This window comes from Chionomys nivalis, chromosome 9, assembly GCF_950005125.1.
Source record: "Chionomys nivalis chromosome 9, mChiNiv1.1, whole genome shotgun sequence".
In the NCBI taxonomy this organism is placed as follows: Eukaryota; Metazoa; Chordata; class Mammalia; order Rodentia; family Cricetidae; genus Chionomys; species Chionomys nivalis.
In genome coordinates, this window is record NC_080094.1 from 53,753,456 (window position 1) to 53,772,785 (window position 19,330).

Sequence of the window (19,330 nt, forward strand, 5' to 3'; positions counted from 1 at the left end):
GGCAAAAGATCTCTGAGTTTGAGGCCAACTTAGTCTATGTAGCAAGTTATAGGCTAGCTAAGGCTAGATCCCGAGATGCTGTCTCAGAACATATAAGTTATTCTTAAATTATTTAAAAATCAGTAAATTTGTAATAATTCAGTCTTCCAAAGAAAATGGTTTTGCATTTTGAAAGTGTGCCATTGGCTAGAGATATCACTCAGTGCTGATAGACGTATGAGGCACCAGAGAACAACAGCATGAGTTCATTATGTTCTTCACAGCAAAGATACAGAAAAGTGGTGTGTTTAGCAGAGTCAAGAAGTGATCCCTTTACCTCTGCTATTTTGTGTCATTGGAAAACCCAGTTTTCTCATTTTACATACCAATCCCAGTTCCCACTCTCTCCCCTCTGCCCGCTCCCTCCACCTTTCCCCATCCCACACCCTACCCACTCCTCAGAGAGCGTAAAGCTTCCTGTGGGAAGTCAAGAGAGTCTGGCACATCATTTTGAGGCAGGACCAACGACCTCCCTGCTATGTCTAAGCTGAGCAAGGTATCGTTCCAAAGAGAATGGGCTCCAAAAAGCCAGTACAAGCACTATGAATAAATCCTGGTCCCATTGCCAGTGGCCCCACAGACTGCCTAATCCACACAACTGACACCCACATTCAGAAGACAGAGGTTCCCTTGCTATCAGTCTGGATCAGTGAGCTCCCACTAGCTCAGGTCAGCTGTTTCTGTGGATATCCCTATCATGGTGTTGACCCCTTTATTCATATTATATCACTCCTCCCTCTTCAACTGGACTCGAGCTCAGCCCAGTGCTCAACTGTAGATCTCTGCATCTGCTTCCATCAGTTGCTGGATAAAGTTTCTATAGTGACAATTAAAAAAACTCGGAAACTAGACATCAAAATACCAAATAATTCAGTGAAAACCGGAAAAGAACTATTAAGAAGCCACTGAAGTGGTTTATGTGAGGGGCAGTAGGACTTCCAGGAGCATAGTGGATGGAGGTGGAAAGAAGTGACCAACTTGGGATATTAGAACCTGGATCCTGTGCCGGGCGGTGGTGGCGCACGCCTTTAATCCCAGCACTCGGGTGGCAGAGGCGGGTGGATCTCTGTGAGTTCGAGGCCAGCCTGGTCTACAAGAGCTAGTTCCAGGACAGGCTCCAAAGCCACAGAGAAACCCTGTCTCGAAAAACCAAGGGGGATAAAAAAAAGAAGAACCTGAGTTCTGTAGATTGAGCGTGGAGGAATCAGGTTATCGATGACATCACGTTGATGAGTAACCACAGTGGTATTTTCAGTTTACTGGTGTTTTATTTCTTCTCAGTCATAGATATATGGTTATGTCTTAGTCATAGTGCCAACTATATTTTTTAGTCACATTTCCATGACCTACAACGTTAATGATCTGAGTAAGCTTGATGCTTTAATTTTACTCATTTATTTTTTTTGAGATGAGGTCTCATTATCTCTTGATGGCCTGGTCACTATGTAGACCAGGCTGGATTTGAACTCATAGGGATCTGCCTGCCTCTTCCTTCTGAGTGCTAGGATTAAAGATTATGTTGCTATGCCCCACAGAATTTGATGTTTTTAATATGCCCATTTATTAAAGGAAAGACTCTACAAGTTTAGCCCTGCAGATTGACTTTAAACTGATCGTTTCTAAATGTCTTTTTTTTTCTAGTGAGAATGCAGAGGCCCTTGCTCAGCTCTTGACCTTGGCACGGTGGATACAGACTGTTCTTGCCAGGATATCAGGTTATAAAATGAAGCACAGTAAAGGTTTGTAGAAATCTGTTTGTACTAGATGTGTGGAAATTGTTTCTAAATGTTTAATTTTTTTATATTTATATTTGTGACTTTTGCCTATGTGTGTGTGTGCACCACAGTGAGTCTGGTGCTCTCAGAGGCTAAAATGTGTTTTTTTTTGTTTTGGTTTTTCGAGACAGGATTTCTCTGTAGTTTTGGAACCTGTCCTGGAACTAGCTCTTTTTTTTTGTTTTGTTTTTTGTTTTTTGTTTTTCGAGACAGGGTTTCTCTGTGGTTTTGGAGCCTGTCCTGGAACTAGCTCTTGTAGACCAGGCTGGTCTCGAACTCACAGAGATCCGCCTGCCTCTGCCTCCCGAGTGGGAACTAGCTCTTGAAGACCAGGCTGGCCTCGAACTCACAGTGATCCACCTGCCTCTGCCTCCCAAGTTTTTTTGTTGGCTATCAGGAAATAGAGATTTTGCATCTAAGGCTTTTTGGCTCTCACTTTACTAAGTTTAATCATTTTTCAATTGGGAAACAGAATATTATTAAATATTCTGCCTTAATATTAAGAACAAAAATATATTAAAGCCGTTACCTTATGTAGATATGTTTTACAGCTGAGTGACAGGTATTGCTATAAGATACGCTTAAGAACATAATTGAAAGATCACTAAAGAGCTTGTTGAGGGGGGTTAGGGAGATGACTTGGTGAGTGAAGTGTCTGCTCTGCGTGAGCATCTACATTTGGTGCTGTAGGGAAGGGAGCAGTGGCCTAGGAGGCTGAAGGCCAAAAAGGTGAGAGATCCTGTTTCTAAATATAAGGTGGAAAGTCATAGAGGCAGATGCTTTCTGTTCTCGGCCTCCTCATGCACGTACATGGGTTCATGAGCCTTATATACATACATATAAAAGCAATCATATATATCCTACCATGTGCATACAGTATTTAGTGCAGAAATTTTTTATTAGTTTATAAATCAATAAATGAAGGCAAAGTTCAGTTTGTATTGTTTGGTTTTGTGTGTTCAAGAAGGGTTCTTGCAATCTTGTCTAGCTCCTGGCCTGAAGCCATTCTGCCTTATCCTCTTTATGGAAATCTGTCTGTACTGGATGTTTACAGCCACCACCATATCCTGCTTTAAAATTTTATTTGACGACCTTCCTTGGTGGCAGGAGAGAACTAAGTCCCACAAATTGTCCTCTGGACTGCACATGTACCACATATGTGGCATACATGCACATGAACAGGAACATACATATACTACACACTAAATTAACTACGAATGCAGTTTTGGTCTTTTGAGACATGGTTTCTCGGTAGCCTTGACTGTCCTTCAACTAGCTCTCTTTGTAGAGCAGCTGGCCTCACACTCCCAGAGATCTGCCTACAAATGCAGTTTTTAAAATTATTATTATTATTATTATTTGGTTTTTCGTGTCAGGGTTTCTCTGTAGCTTTGGAGCCCGTCCTGGAACTAGCTCTTGTAGACCAGGCTGGCCTCGAACTCACAGAGATCCGCCTGCCTCTGCCTCCCGAGTGCTGGGATTAAAGGCGTGCGCCACCACCGCCCGGCTAAAGTTATTTTCTAAAAAATGAAATAAGGAAAGTTACCCATGAGGCAAAATACTCATTACCTATTAGGTAAGAAAGTAAAATGCAGAGAGCAGCGCCGTATGATGCCTTTAAAGGGAAAAATGTGTGGCATGTATATGTAGAAGGAACATCGCCTCAATGGTATGTATGTAGAGAGGTTAAGAGAGATTATTTACTGCTTACCTGCATTTCTAAGGGGATCATGTATGGTTTAAACAGCTAGATAGTGTTAGACTAACTTAGTCATGATTTTTATTCTTTTCCACTTAATGTATAAGGAGAGGCTCCAGCAGTTCCTGTCTTGTTTAATCAAGGAATGGGAGATTCGACTTTTGAGTTTCATTCCATCCTGAGTTTTGGAGTTCAATCTTCGTAAGTATCTAAAGAGTGTGTGAAGTGGGTGCCATGGCACACCTCTGCCTCCTGAGTGTTCCTCCACTGCCTGGCTTTTGATGTTTAGTTTGATAGTTAACTAAGCTGGATTAAGAACCACCTATGACATTGAGACACACTCTTGGATCTGTGGGCTTTTTTTAAGATTTATTTTTACTTTATGTGTATAAATGTTTTGTCTTTATGTACGACTGTGTATCACGTGTGTGCCTGATGCCTGTGGAGACCAGAAGAGGACATTCGATCCCCTGGCCTGGAGTGAGAGAGGGTTGTGAGCCTCCATACGCGTGCTCGGATTCAAATTTGGGTAGAACAGCCCGTGCTTCTTACCCTCTGAGCCATCTCTCCCACCCCAGTGAGGGCTTTTCTTGAGAGGACTAATTGAGGAGAGGGACCACACTGAATGTGGACGTTGGCATCCCATGGCTGGGTGACACTGAGTAACAAGGGAAAAAGGAGGAAGCTGGCCACATGCTGGCATTTTTTTTCTCTTTACTGCCCCGCTCATATGTGCACAGGCAGCGCCACACTCCTCCCGCCGAAGCCATGCTTCCTCTAGCATGCCTTCCCACCACAATGAACTGGTATCTTCTGACACTGTGAGCCGAAATAAGTTCTTCCTTCCCTGTGTTGCTTTTTGCCAGCAATTTGTTTACAGCAGTGATGAAAGTAACTAGTGCACATAATGTCTGAAGGAATGAATTGTTTCTGTTGCTTTTGGATTTAATGTGGTGTCTCGGGAAGCAGCCCTTTTTTCTAAAATTCTGTACAAATTTCTTTTTGTTTTTAGGGTGAAATATTCTAATAGTATCAAGGAAATGGTCATTCTCTTTGCCACAACAATTTACAGAATTGGACTGAAAGTGCCTCCTGATGAACTGGACCCGCGAGTGCCCATGATGACCTGGAGCACATGTGCTTTCACTGTCCAGGCCATCGGTAAAGCCTACTTAAAAGTAAAACAAAAAGTGGAACAAACTTACATGAATGATGCCTTGGGAGAGGTTGCTGTATTTGAGGACCACTAGTATTTTAGTGTATTAGTGTGGTTCTGGGAATGTTTTATAGTTTTGTCTTTTCACTTATCACAGTAACCCTGTGTGACTGACCAATATTTTGAAGGATAGCATTAAGCACTCTAGTCAAACCTTGTGGACATGACAACGTTATATCTAGGACAAATGCGTATGAACGCAGTCAGCTCAGGACTTCTCAGAATGCTGTTCTGTACTTTGAGAGAAGCAGAAAGTAGGACCGAGTCACAAACAAACAAACAAAAAATTATTGGACGAGGACATACGAGGTGGTCAGGAGAGACAGATTTCAAAACCAGGTCCAAATAGTAACTTGTCAAATGCTTTGCTGCTTTGGAAGTTTCCCAGAGGGCGGCAGAGGGAAGCAAGCCCTGAGGTTTGTAAGTGAGCGAGGTGTCACGGAAGATGTAGAATGTCTCTTTCACATCATCTTTATCCAGGCCAGGTTAATTTCTCTTCTTCAATACATTTTCTTAGTCACAGTTTTTGCTTTTTGTTTTTGTTTTTAACATTCTGACTGAAGTTTCTGCTCCCTCCTCTCCTCCCATTCTCTCTCCACGTTGGTCACGGTTTTTAATTAATTACATTTTCATCACTAAATTCCTTTTGTACCAATTCAGTATGCCATAATTTGCCTTGAGTAACATACACATACTTTCTTCTCCAAAACGTTCTTGCCTCAGTCCCATGATAGATTTTAGGAGTTGCTCACAAACCTATTAGAGTTAAATCCTGAGTATAGGACAGTACACTGATGTGTATTTACTCAGGGTAAGGCCAGCATGGGCACATAGGGAAACGCTGTCTCAAAAAGAAAACCCACAAGCAAAATATAGAATTTTGTAATATTTTTGGATTTGTTATTTTTTTTTAAAGAAAACCTATTGGGAGATGAAGGAAAACCTCTATTTGGAGCACTTCAAAATAGGCAGGTATGTATATTCCAATAGAATTCAGCAGTTTCTGGGATACTTTTTTAGAAAGGGGATTCTGTATCTTGTTCATCACTGCAGCACATGTAATCTCTCTTCTGTAAAGAACAGCAGAGCTGGGGTGTGGGGCATACTGCCGTGTCAGGAAACATGGTCAGGTTTTTCAGTTTCATAATTAAATGTAATTCACCTAGATTCCAGGCAAGTTGGCTGCTTTCCTGCCATAAAACCAGACACATCCTGTATCTCCCCCTCATTGATGCTTCACCGTCATATACCACTGAATATTAATGGGTTCTGCTCTAGACAGATAATCATACTGAGTTAATGACCAGACATGCAGGGCAGCGTAGATATCTCAGTGAGTAAAGACACTTGCCACCAAGCCTGATAAACCGAATTTGATCCCCAGAGTAGACATGGTGGAAGGAGATGCAAATTTACCCAACTTGTCTCTGACCTCTGCGTGTGCTCCAACATATACATACTTTGTTCGCTAGGTTTATATTGCTTTGACCAAAATAGCTTGCTCAGTTTGCTTTCTTACATACCTCAGGACCACCAACCTGCCCAGGAGTAGCACTACCTGCTGTAGGAATCATTAATCAAGAAAATGTCTCACATGCTTGCCTACAGGTCAATTTAATGGGGACATTTTCTCAACTTGGGTTTCCTCTTCCCCAGTGACCCTAGCTTGTCACAAATTTATCAAAGTAATCTGCACATGGGCATACAGGTACACACACACACACACACACGACAACCCTGGGGTCTGTGAAATGCTCAGTGGGTAAAAGAACTTGTCACTGAGCTTGGTGATCTGAGTTCAGTATCCTGGACACACCTGGAAGGATAGAACCTACTCCTACAAGTTATCCTTTGACCTCCACAAATGTGTGTGCATACACACAAAATAAATAGATAATATTTTTTGCCGGGCGGTGGTGGTGCACACCTTTAATCCCAGCACTCGGGAGGCAGAGGCAGGCGGATCTCTGTGAGTTCGAGACCAGCCTGGTCTACAAGAGCTAGTTCCAGGACAGGCTCCAAAACCACAGAGAAACCCTGTCTCGAAAAACCAAAAATAAATAAATAAATAATATTTTTTAAATTAAAAGAACAGGCAGCCCTGCTAACTAGTAAGTATTCAAGAAGTGTGTTTAATGCTTGCCTAGCATACATGAGATTCTTAATGAAACTTTCATCACCAATAATAATAACAACAATACAATAATAATAGTAATTCTTGCCTGTCTCTTCAGTTCTTGCCAATATCCCTGAAGAATCATGAAATACACCTTGATAGCTATGTTGTTGGCTTTTTGTTTTGCAAAGTTTGCTCCTAGCCCTGCGAAAGCAAGATGGATACCTAGACTGCCATCTCTCACTGGACACTGCCTTTCCCTCCTGGTTTTCTGACAGTCCACAGTGCATGTCCCTGTAGGTCACATCCTGCTTCTTGAAAGCAGAAGGTGTTTTCAGTTGTTCCATGTTTTCTTACCATGGCTAACATTTCTTTTTAATGGAAAAATGAGAAGTATAGTGAGATCATAAAACATTTTTTTGTATTAGGAATATTGTAGCCAGGAATGGTGGTGCCCACCTTATACTACAGCACTTAGGAAGCAGAGATAAAAAGATTTCTGAGTTCAAGGCCAGCCAAGAATACATAGACCCTGTCTCAAAAAAAAAAAAAAAAAAGAAAGAAAGAAAGAAAGAGAAAAATAAAGAGAAAAATAGAGTATTGTAAATAGTTGATCAAGTGTGCATCGGTGTATAGTAGGCTAGGATTGGTTGTTTATTGTCCTGATCTAACTCTGTGCTCTTCCCTCATCATTTTATCTTACCTCTCTCACAATCTAGCATAACGGTCTGAAAGCATTAATGCAGTTTGCGGTTGCACAGAGGGTTACCTGTCCTCAGGTCCTGATACAGAAACATCTGATTCGTCTCCTGTCAGGTAGGGACTTTTCAATTATTATGATAGCTTGTATATGTATTTTTCTGCATTTATGCAGTATATTTATTAGGAAATGACATACTGTACTAATTTTGAATGCTCAGTTATAAAATCCAGCTGCCTGCAGCACACTTGCCCCAATGAGTTGATTCACAATTACCCCATAATGATTGCAATATTATTTTAAAAATTTATACTTTTGAAGCTGGGCAATATTGGTGCATACCTTTTATCCCAATACTCAAAAGACAGAGGAAATTGTGAGTTTGAGGCCTGTCTGGTCTACAGAGTGAGTTCCAGGACAGGCACCAAGGCTATACAGAGAAACCCTGTCTTGAAAAAAAAAAAAGAAAAGAAAAAGAAAAAGAAAGAAAGAAAAAATAATTTATACTTTTGGAGCTGGGCATGGTAGCACACCCTTTTAATCCCAGTACGTAAGAGGCAGAGGCAGGTGAATCTTTGTGAGTTTGAGGCCAGCCTTATCTATAGAGCAACTTCTAGAACAAAACTGAGAACTGAAATGATCATGACTAACATTTCTTTTTAATGAAAATATCCTAAGTATAGTGAGATCATAAAACATTTTTTATGTATTAAGAATATTAGCCGGGCGGTGGTGGCGCACGCCTTTAATCCCAGCACTCGGGAGGCAGAGAAAGGCGGATCTCTGTGAGTTCGAGGCCAGCCTGGTCTACAAGAGCTAGTTCCAGGAGACGCACCAAAGCTACAGAGAAACTCTATCTTGAAACAAACAAACAAAAAAAGAATATTATAGCCAGGCATGGCGGTGCCCACCTGTAACTCCAGCACTTGGGAGGAAGAGACAAAAAGATCTTTGAGTTCAAGGCCAGCCAGAAATACAGAAATACAGAGAGACTCTGTCTCAAAAAAAAAAAATGTATTGTAAATAGTTGATAAAGTATATAATGCGTCAGTGTATAGTAGGTAGTAGGCTTAGGATTATTTTGTTTATATCGTTAGACATCTTCTTGATAATATTAATATGTAGGGCCCTGTTTGTCTCTTCTGTCTCGCTATGGGGTGAAGGCTGCTCTATCAGATGTAAGAGTTGCTAGGCCAGCATGCTTATGGCTTCCACTAGTACACTGGGTCCGTCCTTTGGCTCAGTTCTCTTAGTGTCTTTCCTACTTATGTGAATAGTATAGAATAGTACAAGAATAGATAGATAATTGGACTTTGGTTTTACAAACTAGTCAGTTTATCTGTGTCTTTTAATAGACTAATGGAGAGCTTTCTATTTAAAGTTATTTTGAGAGCAATTTTGAAGAAATTTGGAGAGAAATCATATGTTCTGTAATTTTTTTTAGTTAATGTTCTGGTTGACTGAATTACTGATAGTTCTCTTCTCCTCCTCTGTTAGTATTTGGGGTTTGCTGATTTCCCGTGTTGGTTCTCCTTGATTCTCTCAGCTCTGGGTTTATTTTCCTCCCATAGAATGTATTGTTTCCTGTGTTCTTTTGGGTAAAACTGTCTTTCTTCTTTTCATATGTATAGTATTCCTTTAGCAGTTTCTGCAGTGCTAGCTCAGTTGTCATCAATTGTTTGCATTTGTGTCTTGAAATGTTTTTCTTTCTCCATCAACTTAAAGAGATGTCTTTGCTGAGAATAGCAATGTTTGGTTTACAGTTAGTTACTTACCTCCCGGGCTTGAAAGACACCATTCCTTTCTTTCCTGGGTTTTATACTGATAAAAGATGTAATGTTATTCTGATGTTTTTGTCTTGAACTCCTGGTCCTCTGCCTCTGATTTCCTAGTGCCGGGATTTCTGATGTATGCTACCATGTCTAGCTTATTATTTTGTATTTTTTATTTTATGTATATGTGTGTACATAGGTGTGTGTCTGTATATGTGCTGGTGCTTGTAAGGGGTGGGGTATGTGTGCACAGAAGTATGGAGGCTAGAGGACTGCTTCTTTAGGGGATGTTCTTCCTCAGGCTCTGTTTACCTTTCTTCTTTTTCTTCTTCTTCTTCTTCTTCTTCTTCTTCTTCTTCTTCTTCTTCTTCTTCTTCTTCTTCTTCTTCTTCTTCTTCTTCTTCTTCTTTTTCTTCTTTTCCTCCTCCTCCTCCTTTTCCTCCTCCTCCTCCTTTTCCTCCTCCTCCTCCTCCTCCTTTTCCTCCTCCTCCTCCTTCTCCTTTTCCTTCTCCTCATCATCGTCTTCTTCATCTTCATCTTTGTCTCCTGGTGGCTGGAACTTGCCACCAAGGCTAAGCTAACTGCCCAGCAAGCCCCAGTGATCTCTACCCTTGTCAGGACTGGGGACAAATACACTCTACCCCACATGGCTTTTGGATATAAATCCTGGAGCTCAAACTGCTTGTGTAGCAAGTACTTGGTTAGACCAAGCCATCTCTCAAGGCCCCAGAATACAGGGTTTTTTTTTTTTTAGTTATTGGGAATGTTTGAAAAGTTTTGGGTAATGATGTTCTGAACTAATTACAGAGGTTTAAATTAGAGGAAGTTAAAAATTAGACACAATCCATGCATCAAATGCAACAGCAGAACTAAGGAGGGAATTTGACTGGATTAGGCAAGGACAAGGACAAGGTTTGAACTGAAATGACTGACAGAAAACTTGAGAGAAATGTAGAATTCTAGTTATAGAGACCTGTATTGGTGTAAAGTGATTATTTTTGAAATGTGTTTGTGTGTGTACGTATGTATACACATGTGTGAATGGGTGTCAGACAGCAACCTTAGAATGTCATCCTTAGAAAGGTGATCTTCTTTGAGACAAGGTCTCACATTTGTCTGAAGCTAATCAGTTAAGCTAATTGGTCTGGCCAGTGAGCCCCAAGGATGCTTCTTTCTTCTCCTGTGCCAAGATTATAAGCCTAAGATTGAATTTTCTGCTTTTCTCCCCGTGTCTTTCATTTGTCTGTAGCTTATAATTCCTGACTTGTCTGTCTATACCTACCTAATGTCTGGCTCTCTTGCTATGTCTTGTTCCTAATAAAGGGCTTCATTCTGTGCTTGTTGAACAGGACAGAAATACATTGTATGGGGAAGAAATAAGGGATACTTTACATCTTTAACAGAGCTTTGGCGGGAGGCAGAGGCAGGCGGATCTCTGTGAGTTCGAGACCAGCCTGGTATACAAGAGCTAGGTCCAGGACAGGCTCTAAAACCACAGAGAAACCCTGTCTCAAAAAACCAAAAAAAAAAAAACCAGAGCTTTGGGGCTGCAGAGATGGCTCGGTGGTCAAGAGCACTGGCTGCTCTTCCAAAGGACCTGAGTTCAATTCCCAGCACCCACATGGCAGCCCACAACTGTCTGTAACCCCAGTTTCAGGGGGTCTGACACCTTTACATCAATGCACATAAAATAAAGTTAATTATTTAAAAAAAAAAAAACAGAGCTTTACAAGTGATACTTACACAATTGATTCCAAATGACCCCAAAGCACTCAGTACTGCAAACATAGTGTTATTAAGCAATATCCATGTGCTGTTTCCAGTATATATGGGAGGTATTTGTTGTATAAGATCACTTTCAACATGTTTGCTGTTTTCGAATAATTGCCATAACACACATATTTACACACTTGTATCGCTCTCTGGGTCAGGGGCATGGAAGTTACATAATGTATTAGTTTTGGTTGTAAAAGCTGGATACTGAGGGAACCTAAGGCATTTATTGTTGGTTGTTATATTGTTCTCTTAAAGGTAGGCTAAATAAACAGGGAAGATAAAAAGGCAAGTCCTAAGTGAATCCAAGGCATATTATTAACTCAATTTTATGTTCTAGTACCTTTTGAGTTTAAGAGATATTTTATTTTTTCTTTTTTTTTTAAAAAAAAGATTTATTTGTTATGTATACAATGTTCTGCCTACATGTATCCCTGCAGGCCAGAAGTTGGCACCAAATTTTATTATAGGTGGTTGTGAGCCACCATGTGGTTGCTGGGAATTGAATTCAGGACCTCTGGAAGAACAATTAGTGCTCTTAACCGCTGAGCCCATCTCTCCAGCTTCGAGATATTTTCATAAAAATATATTACATTCAGGCTGTCTATAATGTGTTATCTAATTCTGTACAGGAAGGTTGTCTTTTCTTTTTTTGTTGTTAATGGATTTTGTTTCTTTTCTTTTTAAATCTTTCTTATTTATTTGTTTGTTTTAATGTACATTGGTATTTTGCCTGCTTGTATGTCTGTGTGAGGGTGTCAGATCCCCTGGAACTGGAGTTACAGACAGTTGTGAGCTGCCATGTGGGTGTTGGGAATTGAAGCCCCCGTCCTCTGGATGAGCAGCAGTGCTCTTAACCGCTGAGCCATCCCTCCAGCCTTAGGAAGGTTTTCTGTGTCCTCATTTCCTTTGCAAGCTCTCCCTGCTCATCATCCTAAATCTGTTCACATACTGTACGTCACACAGCATTTAAAAATGTTCAATTGGTGGGAAAGTGATAGAATGTTTTTTATAAAAGCCTTTCTTTCCGGGCGGTGGTGGCGCACGCCTTTAATCCCAGCACTCGGGAGGCGGAGGCAGGCGGATCTCTGTGAGTTCAAGGCCAGCCTGGTCTACAAGAGCTAGTTCCAGGACAGGAACCAAAAGCTACGGAGAAACCCTGTCTCGAAAAATCAAAAAAAAAAAGCCTTTTTTTTTTTTTTTTTTACTTATTTATTTATTTTTATTCTTTTTTAATTAAAATTTCCACCTGCTCCCCATATCCCATTTCCCTCCCCTCCTCCCAAATATTGCCCTCCCCCCACTTCCCTCCCCCTATCCCCACTCCTCTTCTCCTCCCCCCACTCCATTCCCCCTCCCTCTCGATACTGAAGAGCAGTCCAAATTCCCTGCCCTGCGGGAAGACCAAGGTCCTTCTATCTACGTCCAGAAAGGTGAGCGTCCAAACAGGCTAAGCTCCCACAAAGCCAGTTCATGTATTAGGATCGAAACCTAGTGCCATTGTCCTTGGCTTCTCATCAGTCTTCATTGACCGCCATGCTCAGAGAGTCCGGAATCAACCCATGCTTATTCAGTCCCAGACCAGCTGGCCTTGGTGGGCTCCCAATAAATCAGTTCCACTGTCACAGTGGGTGGGTGCATCCCTCGTGGTCCTGATTTTTTGCTCATGTTCTCCCTCCTTCTGCTCCTCATTTGGACCTTAAGAGCTCAGACCGTTGCTCCAAATTGAGACTCTGTCTCTACCTCGATCCATCGCCAGATGAAGGTTCTAAGGTGATATGCAAGATATTCATCAGTATAGGATAGGGTCATTTCAGGTTCCCTCTCCTTAGTTGCCCAAGGTACCAGCTGGGGACATATTCCTGGACACCTGCGAACCCCTCAAGAGTCAAGTCTCTTGCCAACCCTAAGATGGCTCCCTTAGATAGGATATATACTTCGCTGCTCCCGTATCCATCCTTCCTATATCCCAACCATCCCAATCCTCCGAGCCCCTCCCATCCTCCCCTTCTCATATTTCTCATCCCATTTCCCCTTTGCCCCATGCCACCTCACCCGCAAGTTCCCAGTTTTTGCCCTGGAATCTTGTCTACTTCCCCCTCTCCATGCGGATGACTATATGATTTTCTTTGGGTTCACTTTCTTATTTAGCTTCTATAGGATCACACATTATATGCTTAATGTCTTTTATTTTATGGCTAGAAACCGATTATGAGTGAGTACATCCCATGTTCCTCTTTTTGAGTCTGGGATACCTCACTCAGGATAGTGTTTTCTATTTCCATCCATTTGCACGCAAAATTCGAGAAGTCATTGTTTTTTACTGCTGAGTAGTACTCTAATATGTATATATTCCACACTTTCTTCATCCATTCCTCTATTGAAGGGCATCTAGGTTGTTTCCAGGTTTTGGCTATTACAAACAATGCTGCTATGAACATAGTTGAACAGATACTTTTGTCATTTGATGTGGCAGGGGCATGGGGTAGGTCAGATCAGCTCTGGCATAGCAAGCACAAGGCTTCAATCATGGGTGCACAAGCCAAGTCTTAGTCATTTAGCATTTCAAAAGGTAGGGCTGCTAGGAAGTGAGCCTTGGCCCTACACTTGATAAGCATGCATTGTTGTTTCCACAACTGTTTCTTGAGCAATCGCTATTTCAGTTTCCCTTCTAAATATTATTTTATTTATTCATTTTTTTGCTTGTTTATTAAAGGCATGTACCATCACTACCCTGCTTCCTCCTAAGTTTTCTTGTTCACCTCTTAAGCTGTATACAAGACTATCTGATAGTCTTTTGTCCTGTTCAGTTTCCTTTTTATTATAACAGCCATATCTTAGAAGTGTGTTATACTAGTTTCTCTGGTCTCTCTAGCCACATTGTATTTTCATTCAATGCTTCCAATTTGCATTTTATTCAAGTACATTTTTGCCTTACTGACTGAATTACATTAACTTCTGTTTTAGTTGTTTTTCCTAATCTACAATCAGAAGATACACCATGCCTTCTATCTGTAGATCTATTTCATGTTTTGGTAAGTGTTCAGTAAAATTATTTTGAAGTCATCAAGTTTATAATTTCATGTTTTTCTTATTTAAATTCATGCTTGCTGTTCACAATGGTAAAATTTTATTTGTCAAGCCATTTTTAATGTCATATCCTTTCTTTTTGAAAATACTACAGATTTTAATCCCAGCACTTGGGAGGCAGAGGCAGGCGGATCTCTGTGAGTTCGAGACCAGCCTGGTCTACAAGAGCTAGTTCCAGGACAGGCTCCAAAACCACAGAGAAACCCTGTCTCGAAAAACCAAAAAAAAAGCTACGGAGAAACCCTGTCTCGAAAAAATCAAAACAAAACAAAAAAAAGAACAGTGCCGGGCGATGGTGGCGCACACCTTTAATCCCAGCACTCGGGAGGCAGAGGCAGGCGGATCTCTGTGAGTTCGAGACCAGCCTGGTCTACAGAGCAAGTTCCAGGACAGGCTCCAAAGCCACAGAGAAACCCTGTCTCGAAAAACCAAAAAAAAAAAAACAAAAAAAAAATAAATAAATAAAAGAAAGAAAATACTACAGATTTCACCAAGACATCAAAATTATTTTTAAAAAAGAAAACACATTTTCTTTTTAAATTTGTAATTGATCTTGCAGTTGATTATATTTGTTAACAGTCTGTTATGGCTCCTTATCACTCCCTTTTTCTAACTATTCATATCTTATGTAATGTATTACCATGTAAGCTATAACCATTAGTTATTTAGTGATAGAGACCATGTTCTAAGTACATGGAGGCTTCCTTAAAACACCCATGGACAGGTAGCAACTCTTGTGAGTTTTATGAAGAATTTTCCTATCCTTGCAACAATCTTATTCTTTTAAGCCTGCCAGTGAAGAAAATAGTAGTAAAATTGAAACCGTGGATTTTGTGGGTATTGGATTAACCAATCCCAACTCCTCATTTGTACTTCATAATCTAAGCCTGTATTCGGTAGCTGTCCACCCTGACTCTTTTGGAACCTCCTGGGGAGTTTTAAAAAGAATCCTAGCAATTGGACTTTACGTCAGAGTTTGGTTTTGTTGGGTTGGGATGAAGCCCTGTGTATCAGTATTTTTTAAGAGCTTCCAAATGTTTGTAATAAAGAATCTTCAGAATGACTATTCTAAAGGAGAGAATGACTATCTAGGCCTATAATAAGTAGACTCAGCAAAGGGTTAACTGGCTTGGTGATGGCCTTTCTCTACAATTAATGGTATATTATAATTATATTCTAAGATATTCTGTTGACTATAACTGGGAAAATTATGATGGTTATTTTAAAAAAAAAGCCCTGGGTCATTTGGTACCTTTTGCATTTAGTTAGGAGATTGGTTTGTCTTGGCCTTTCATTGCTCTCCTGCTGATGCCCCTTTTCATTCCGTAGGTAGGTGCTGTGTTAGCATTCCCGTCCTTATACTGGGATGACACTGTTGACCTGCAGCCCTCTTCCGTTAGTTCTTCATATAACCACCTTTATCTCTTCCATTTGATCACCATGGCACACATGCTTCAGATACTTCTTACAGCAGACACAGGTAAGACTCCCTTCTCAGTTTGTGTTGACTCTAAGTAACATTTACCCATGCTTTATTGACAGATGAATTACGCTTGTGTTAATCATGGTATATATTTAAACGGGTCAAGGCAGGGTAAGTTATGAGAGGCTAATAATAATTAGCTTAAGATACTTGATCATCTAATTTCCAGCTACTCTTTAGATGTGTGGAGGGACTGTTAGGACCTGTTTTTCTTCTTTTCTTCGAAATTCTCATTGTCAATGTCTCTCCAAGTTTATTCCTACCCACACAGGTTTTGCCTTCATCAAGGCTTCCAGGAACCCATTCTTTCAGCTACAAGGATAGTATGTTGCTTACCTTGTAACATGGCTACAGTTACTTTATTTCAGTTATTTGTAGCTAATTCCACTCCTCACCCCACTTCTCCTTTCTTTCCATTCCTCCTGCCTCACACGTGTTTCCTGATTACAGAGAACAATCATATTTTAAAACCCACTCCTCTTAGCCTCAAGTATTTGGCAACCTTGTTCTCCCTGATAAGTACTCGTTGAATGCTTTTTGAATTATGACTCCAGTCACATGAATATAACATTTTCAAGTTCTAAGTGTTCTTTAAGAGTCAAGTCATGAATAGCAAATGAAGACAAGGGATCCATGGAACAAACAGACTAGCTAAACAAGCTGGAATTGGCAAGCTCCGGCTTTGGTGAGGAACCCTGCCCCAATAAATAAATAAAGTGGAACATGATAAAGGAAGACATTCAATATCAGCTTTGGGCTTCCTGTTGTATGCATACCTGCACATGCATGTGCAAGTGGACGCAAACAAACACATGCATACCATATATCACATATGTAATGTAAAAACCAACAAGCTATAAAAAATACATGAAGCTTGGTTCTAGATAACAGTGGCCAATAAAACCTACTGAAAATTCAAGTAATTTAAAGAAAATACAGATTTAAAAAAAAATATCTTAGAGAGACCTGGAAAGATAGCTCAGTGGTCAACATCACTGGTGCTCTTCTAGGTTCCTTTCTCAGTACCCATACGGTAGCTCTCAACTGTCTGCAACTTCAGTTCTGGGGCATTCAACTTCCTCTTCTGACCACCATGGGCACTACATACGTGGGGTTCATTTTTGAAGAGGGAGAATATTAATCAACAAAAACTAAATATAATTTTATCATATGCTAATAGGGAAAACTTGGAAGCAACCAGGATAGACATTACATGATTGATAAATAATTTGTAGTACATCCAGACAGTGGAATATCATAATTCAGCTCTATAAAGAAATGAGCTATACAGTCTTGAAAATGCATATATGTATATATGAAGTTGAAGAAGCCAGTGTGAAAGGTGCTTTATGGGTCCAACTATAAGACATTCTAGAGAAGGCAGAACTGAGTTTTCCATGGAAATGTGATTTCCATGAATGTAGAAAGGCACAGAGACAGTGAGGCTAGTCTGTATAATATATGTATATATCTTTCCCCAAACCCATGGGATGTGGAACATCATGAGTGAACCTTAATGTAAACTTGGGAAATAGTCTTGAGTCAGGTGAAGTTAGCCTTCCAGCCCTATTCTACTCTTCAATACTAAACTGGCTCTTTTAGGACTTTTTGCCTCTTTGCATAATCTCTTTTCAAAGATTTATTTTTATTATTTTTAATTATGTAATGTGTATCTGCATGTGGGTTTGCGTACTGAATGCAGGTGCCTGCATAGGCTAGCAGCATCAGATCCTCTGAGGCTGTAGTGCAGGGCTGTAGTAGGTCATCTGAAGTGGCTGCTAGAAACTGAATCCAGGTCCCCTGGAAAATTGGTGAGCTCTCCTACTGTCTGTTGGCTTACTACTTTTTAAAAACAGGGTTTCGCCCTAGGTCAGGCTGTCCTACTCATTATGTAGCCCAAGGCTGGCCTTAAACTCTTGGCAGTCCTGTCCTCTTGGTTTACCTCTAGGTGATAGGGCTACAGACATGGGGCATGACATTAGGCTTAAACTTTAGAATCAGTTTGTAAGTATGGACTTTGGTCAAAATAACTGTTACTAATATACTTATAATGAACAGTGCTGGATATTGATAATAGAAATAGTCCATGTGTGCTACCAGAAATATATAGAATTCTATATTTTTTGCTTGGTTTTGCTGTGAACCCGAAACTGTTCCATAGCAATTAAGTTCGTGTGTGTGTGTGCCTGCCTGTGGAGGCTACAGGTCAATGTTAGGTGTGTCTAAGAACTCTCTACCTTAGTTTCGAGGCTGGTTTCTCAATGAACTGGGAGCTCATCGATCAGGCTGGTTAGGGAGACAATAAGCTCCGTGGATTTGCCTGTTCCTGCTCAACCCCAGCTCTAGGGTCATAGACAAATATAGCCATAGCCCAGATTTTAGATGGGTGCTGGGGATCAGACGACAAGTTATCATGCTTAAATGGCAGGTGCTTTTTCTTCTTCCCAACTCGGTTCATTAATAAACAAATCAATAATCTCATTACATGTGTGCATTTGTCAAACTCATTAAATGGCTTGCTTGAATTCATTTCACTTATGTAAAATTCACTTTACTTCCTCCACATATTCATGTACACAAACCCACATGCAGACATACATATACATACTTTAAAAATGATTGTGCTTTTTGTATGTATGTGCGCTACTGGGGATTGAACCCAGGGTCTAGGACATGTAAACATGCATTCTACCAGTAAGTAGCACTTACCTTCTTTTAACTTGAATGAAAAAAAAAATCACTACAAACTTACTATATGTTTCTAACTTAAATGGATCATACTCACTTGTTTATTTGTGAAGGAAGGGATGCTGTGTGCCATCATGTGGAGGTCAGGCCGACTTGCAGGAGTCAGTTCTCTCCTTCTACTGTATGGGTCCTGCGTATAGAACTCAGGTTGTCAGACTTGGTAGTAAGTATCTTTGCCCACTGAGCCATCTTATCAACCCTGTTGGCAACTTTTCTTTATATGGAAATTAAAAAGAACCAGCAATATGATGTCAATTCTCTCAGAGTAACTTTATGACTGCTCAAATGTGCCATAACAATCTGTCATAGGGCCCTGCAAGGTATTTCTATACAGTAAAACTGGCGCTGAGGGGCTTAATGGAAGGGATAAAGGGGCTCCAGGATGTTCTGGAATCACGTACTTGAGGTTAAACATGCTGATTGGAGAGCAGATTCTTAAATCCGCCCGCACATCTCTCTCAGGGCTCTCCCGTGCTCAGGGTGAAGAGGACTGTGAGGAGGCTCGGTGTGCAGCCGCTTTCTTTGCCGAAGTCTCACAGCACACGGACGGGTGAGTCGCAGTCCACTGGCCCGGCCGCCTCGGTGTCCTGAGGAGTTGGGCGGTGTACCTTTCAGCCATTTTCTTGCCTTAAAATCAGATAAGGCCTTTTATAGTTTTGTAATTTTGTTTACAGGATGGACATATAGTAAAAAAAAAATTACTTCAATTTTTACCTTGAAATAGAAGGTAGTAGATTAGAAAACTCTTTGTTGTATTTGAGACTCGAATGAGCTTGACAGCATTTTGACTTTTAAGCTGTTTTTGGAACACAGGCATGAATGAAAACAGTTTAACAATTGGCAGTATTGAGAACTTAAATAAAAGTAGAAAATAAATTTCCTTGTTATGGTGACTATTCAGTGAATGTACTTGTTAACA

The 19,330-nt window shown here is 40.6% G+C and overlaps 1 protein-coding gene across 1 annotated transcript in view; it reads left to right on the top strand.

The window, feature by feature from the left end:
- Ubr1 (ubiquitin protein ligase E3 component n-recognin 1) overlaps nt 1-19,330 on the top strand; it is a 136,890-nt gene that overhangs the window by 90,606 nt on the left and 26,954 nt on the right. Inside the window, exons 33-40 of the mRNA XM_057780438.1 lie at nt 1,681-1,778; nt 3,621-3,714; nt 4,526-4,674; nt 5,646-5,701; nt 7,565-7,661; nt 14,058-14,125; nt 15,510-15,660; nt 18,874-18,961. Of these exons, the coding sequence (XP_057636421.1) occupies nt 1,681-1,778; nt 3,621-3,714; nt 4,526-4,674; nt 5,646-5,701; nt 7,565-7,661; nt 14,058-14,125; nt 15,510-15,660; nt 18,874-18,961 (801 nt within the window). The remainder of the gene's footprint in view (nt 1-1,680; nt 1,779-3,620; nt 3,715-4,525; nt 4,675-5,645; nt 5,702-7,564; nt 7,662-14,057; nt 14,126-15,509; nt 15,661-18,873; nt 18,962-19,330) is intronic.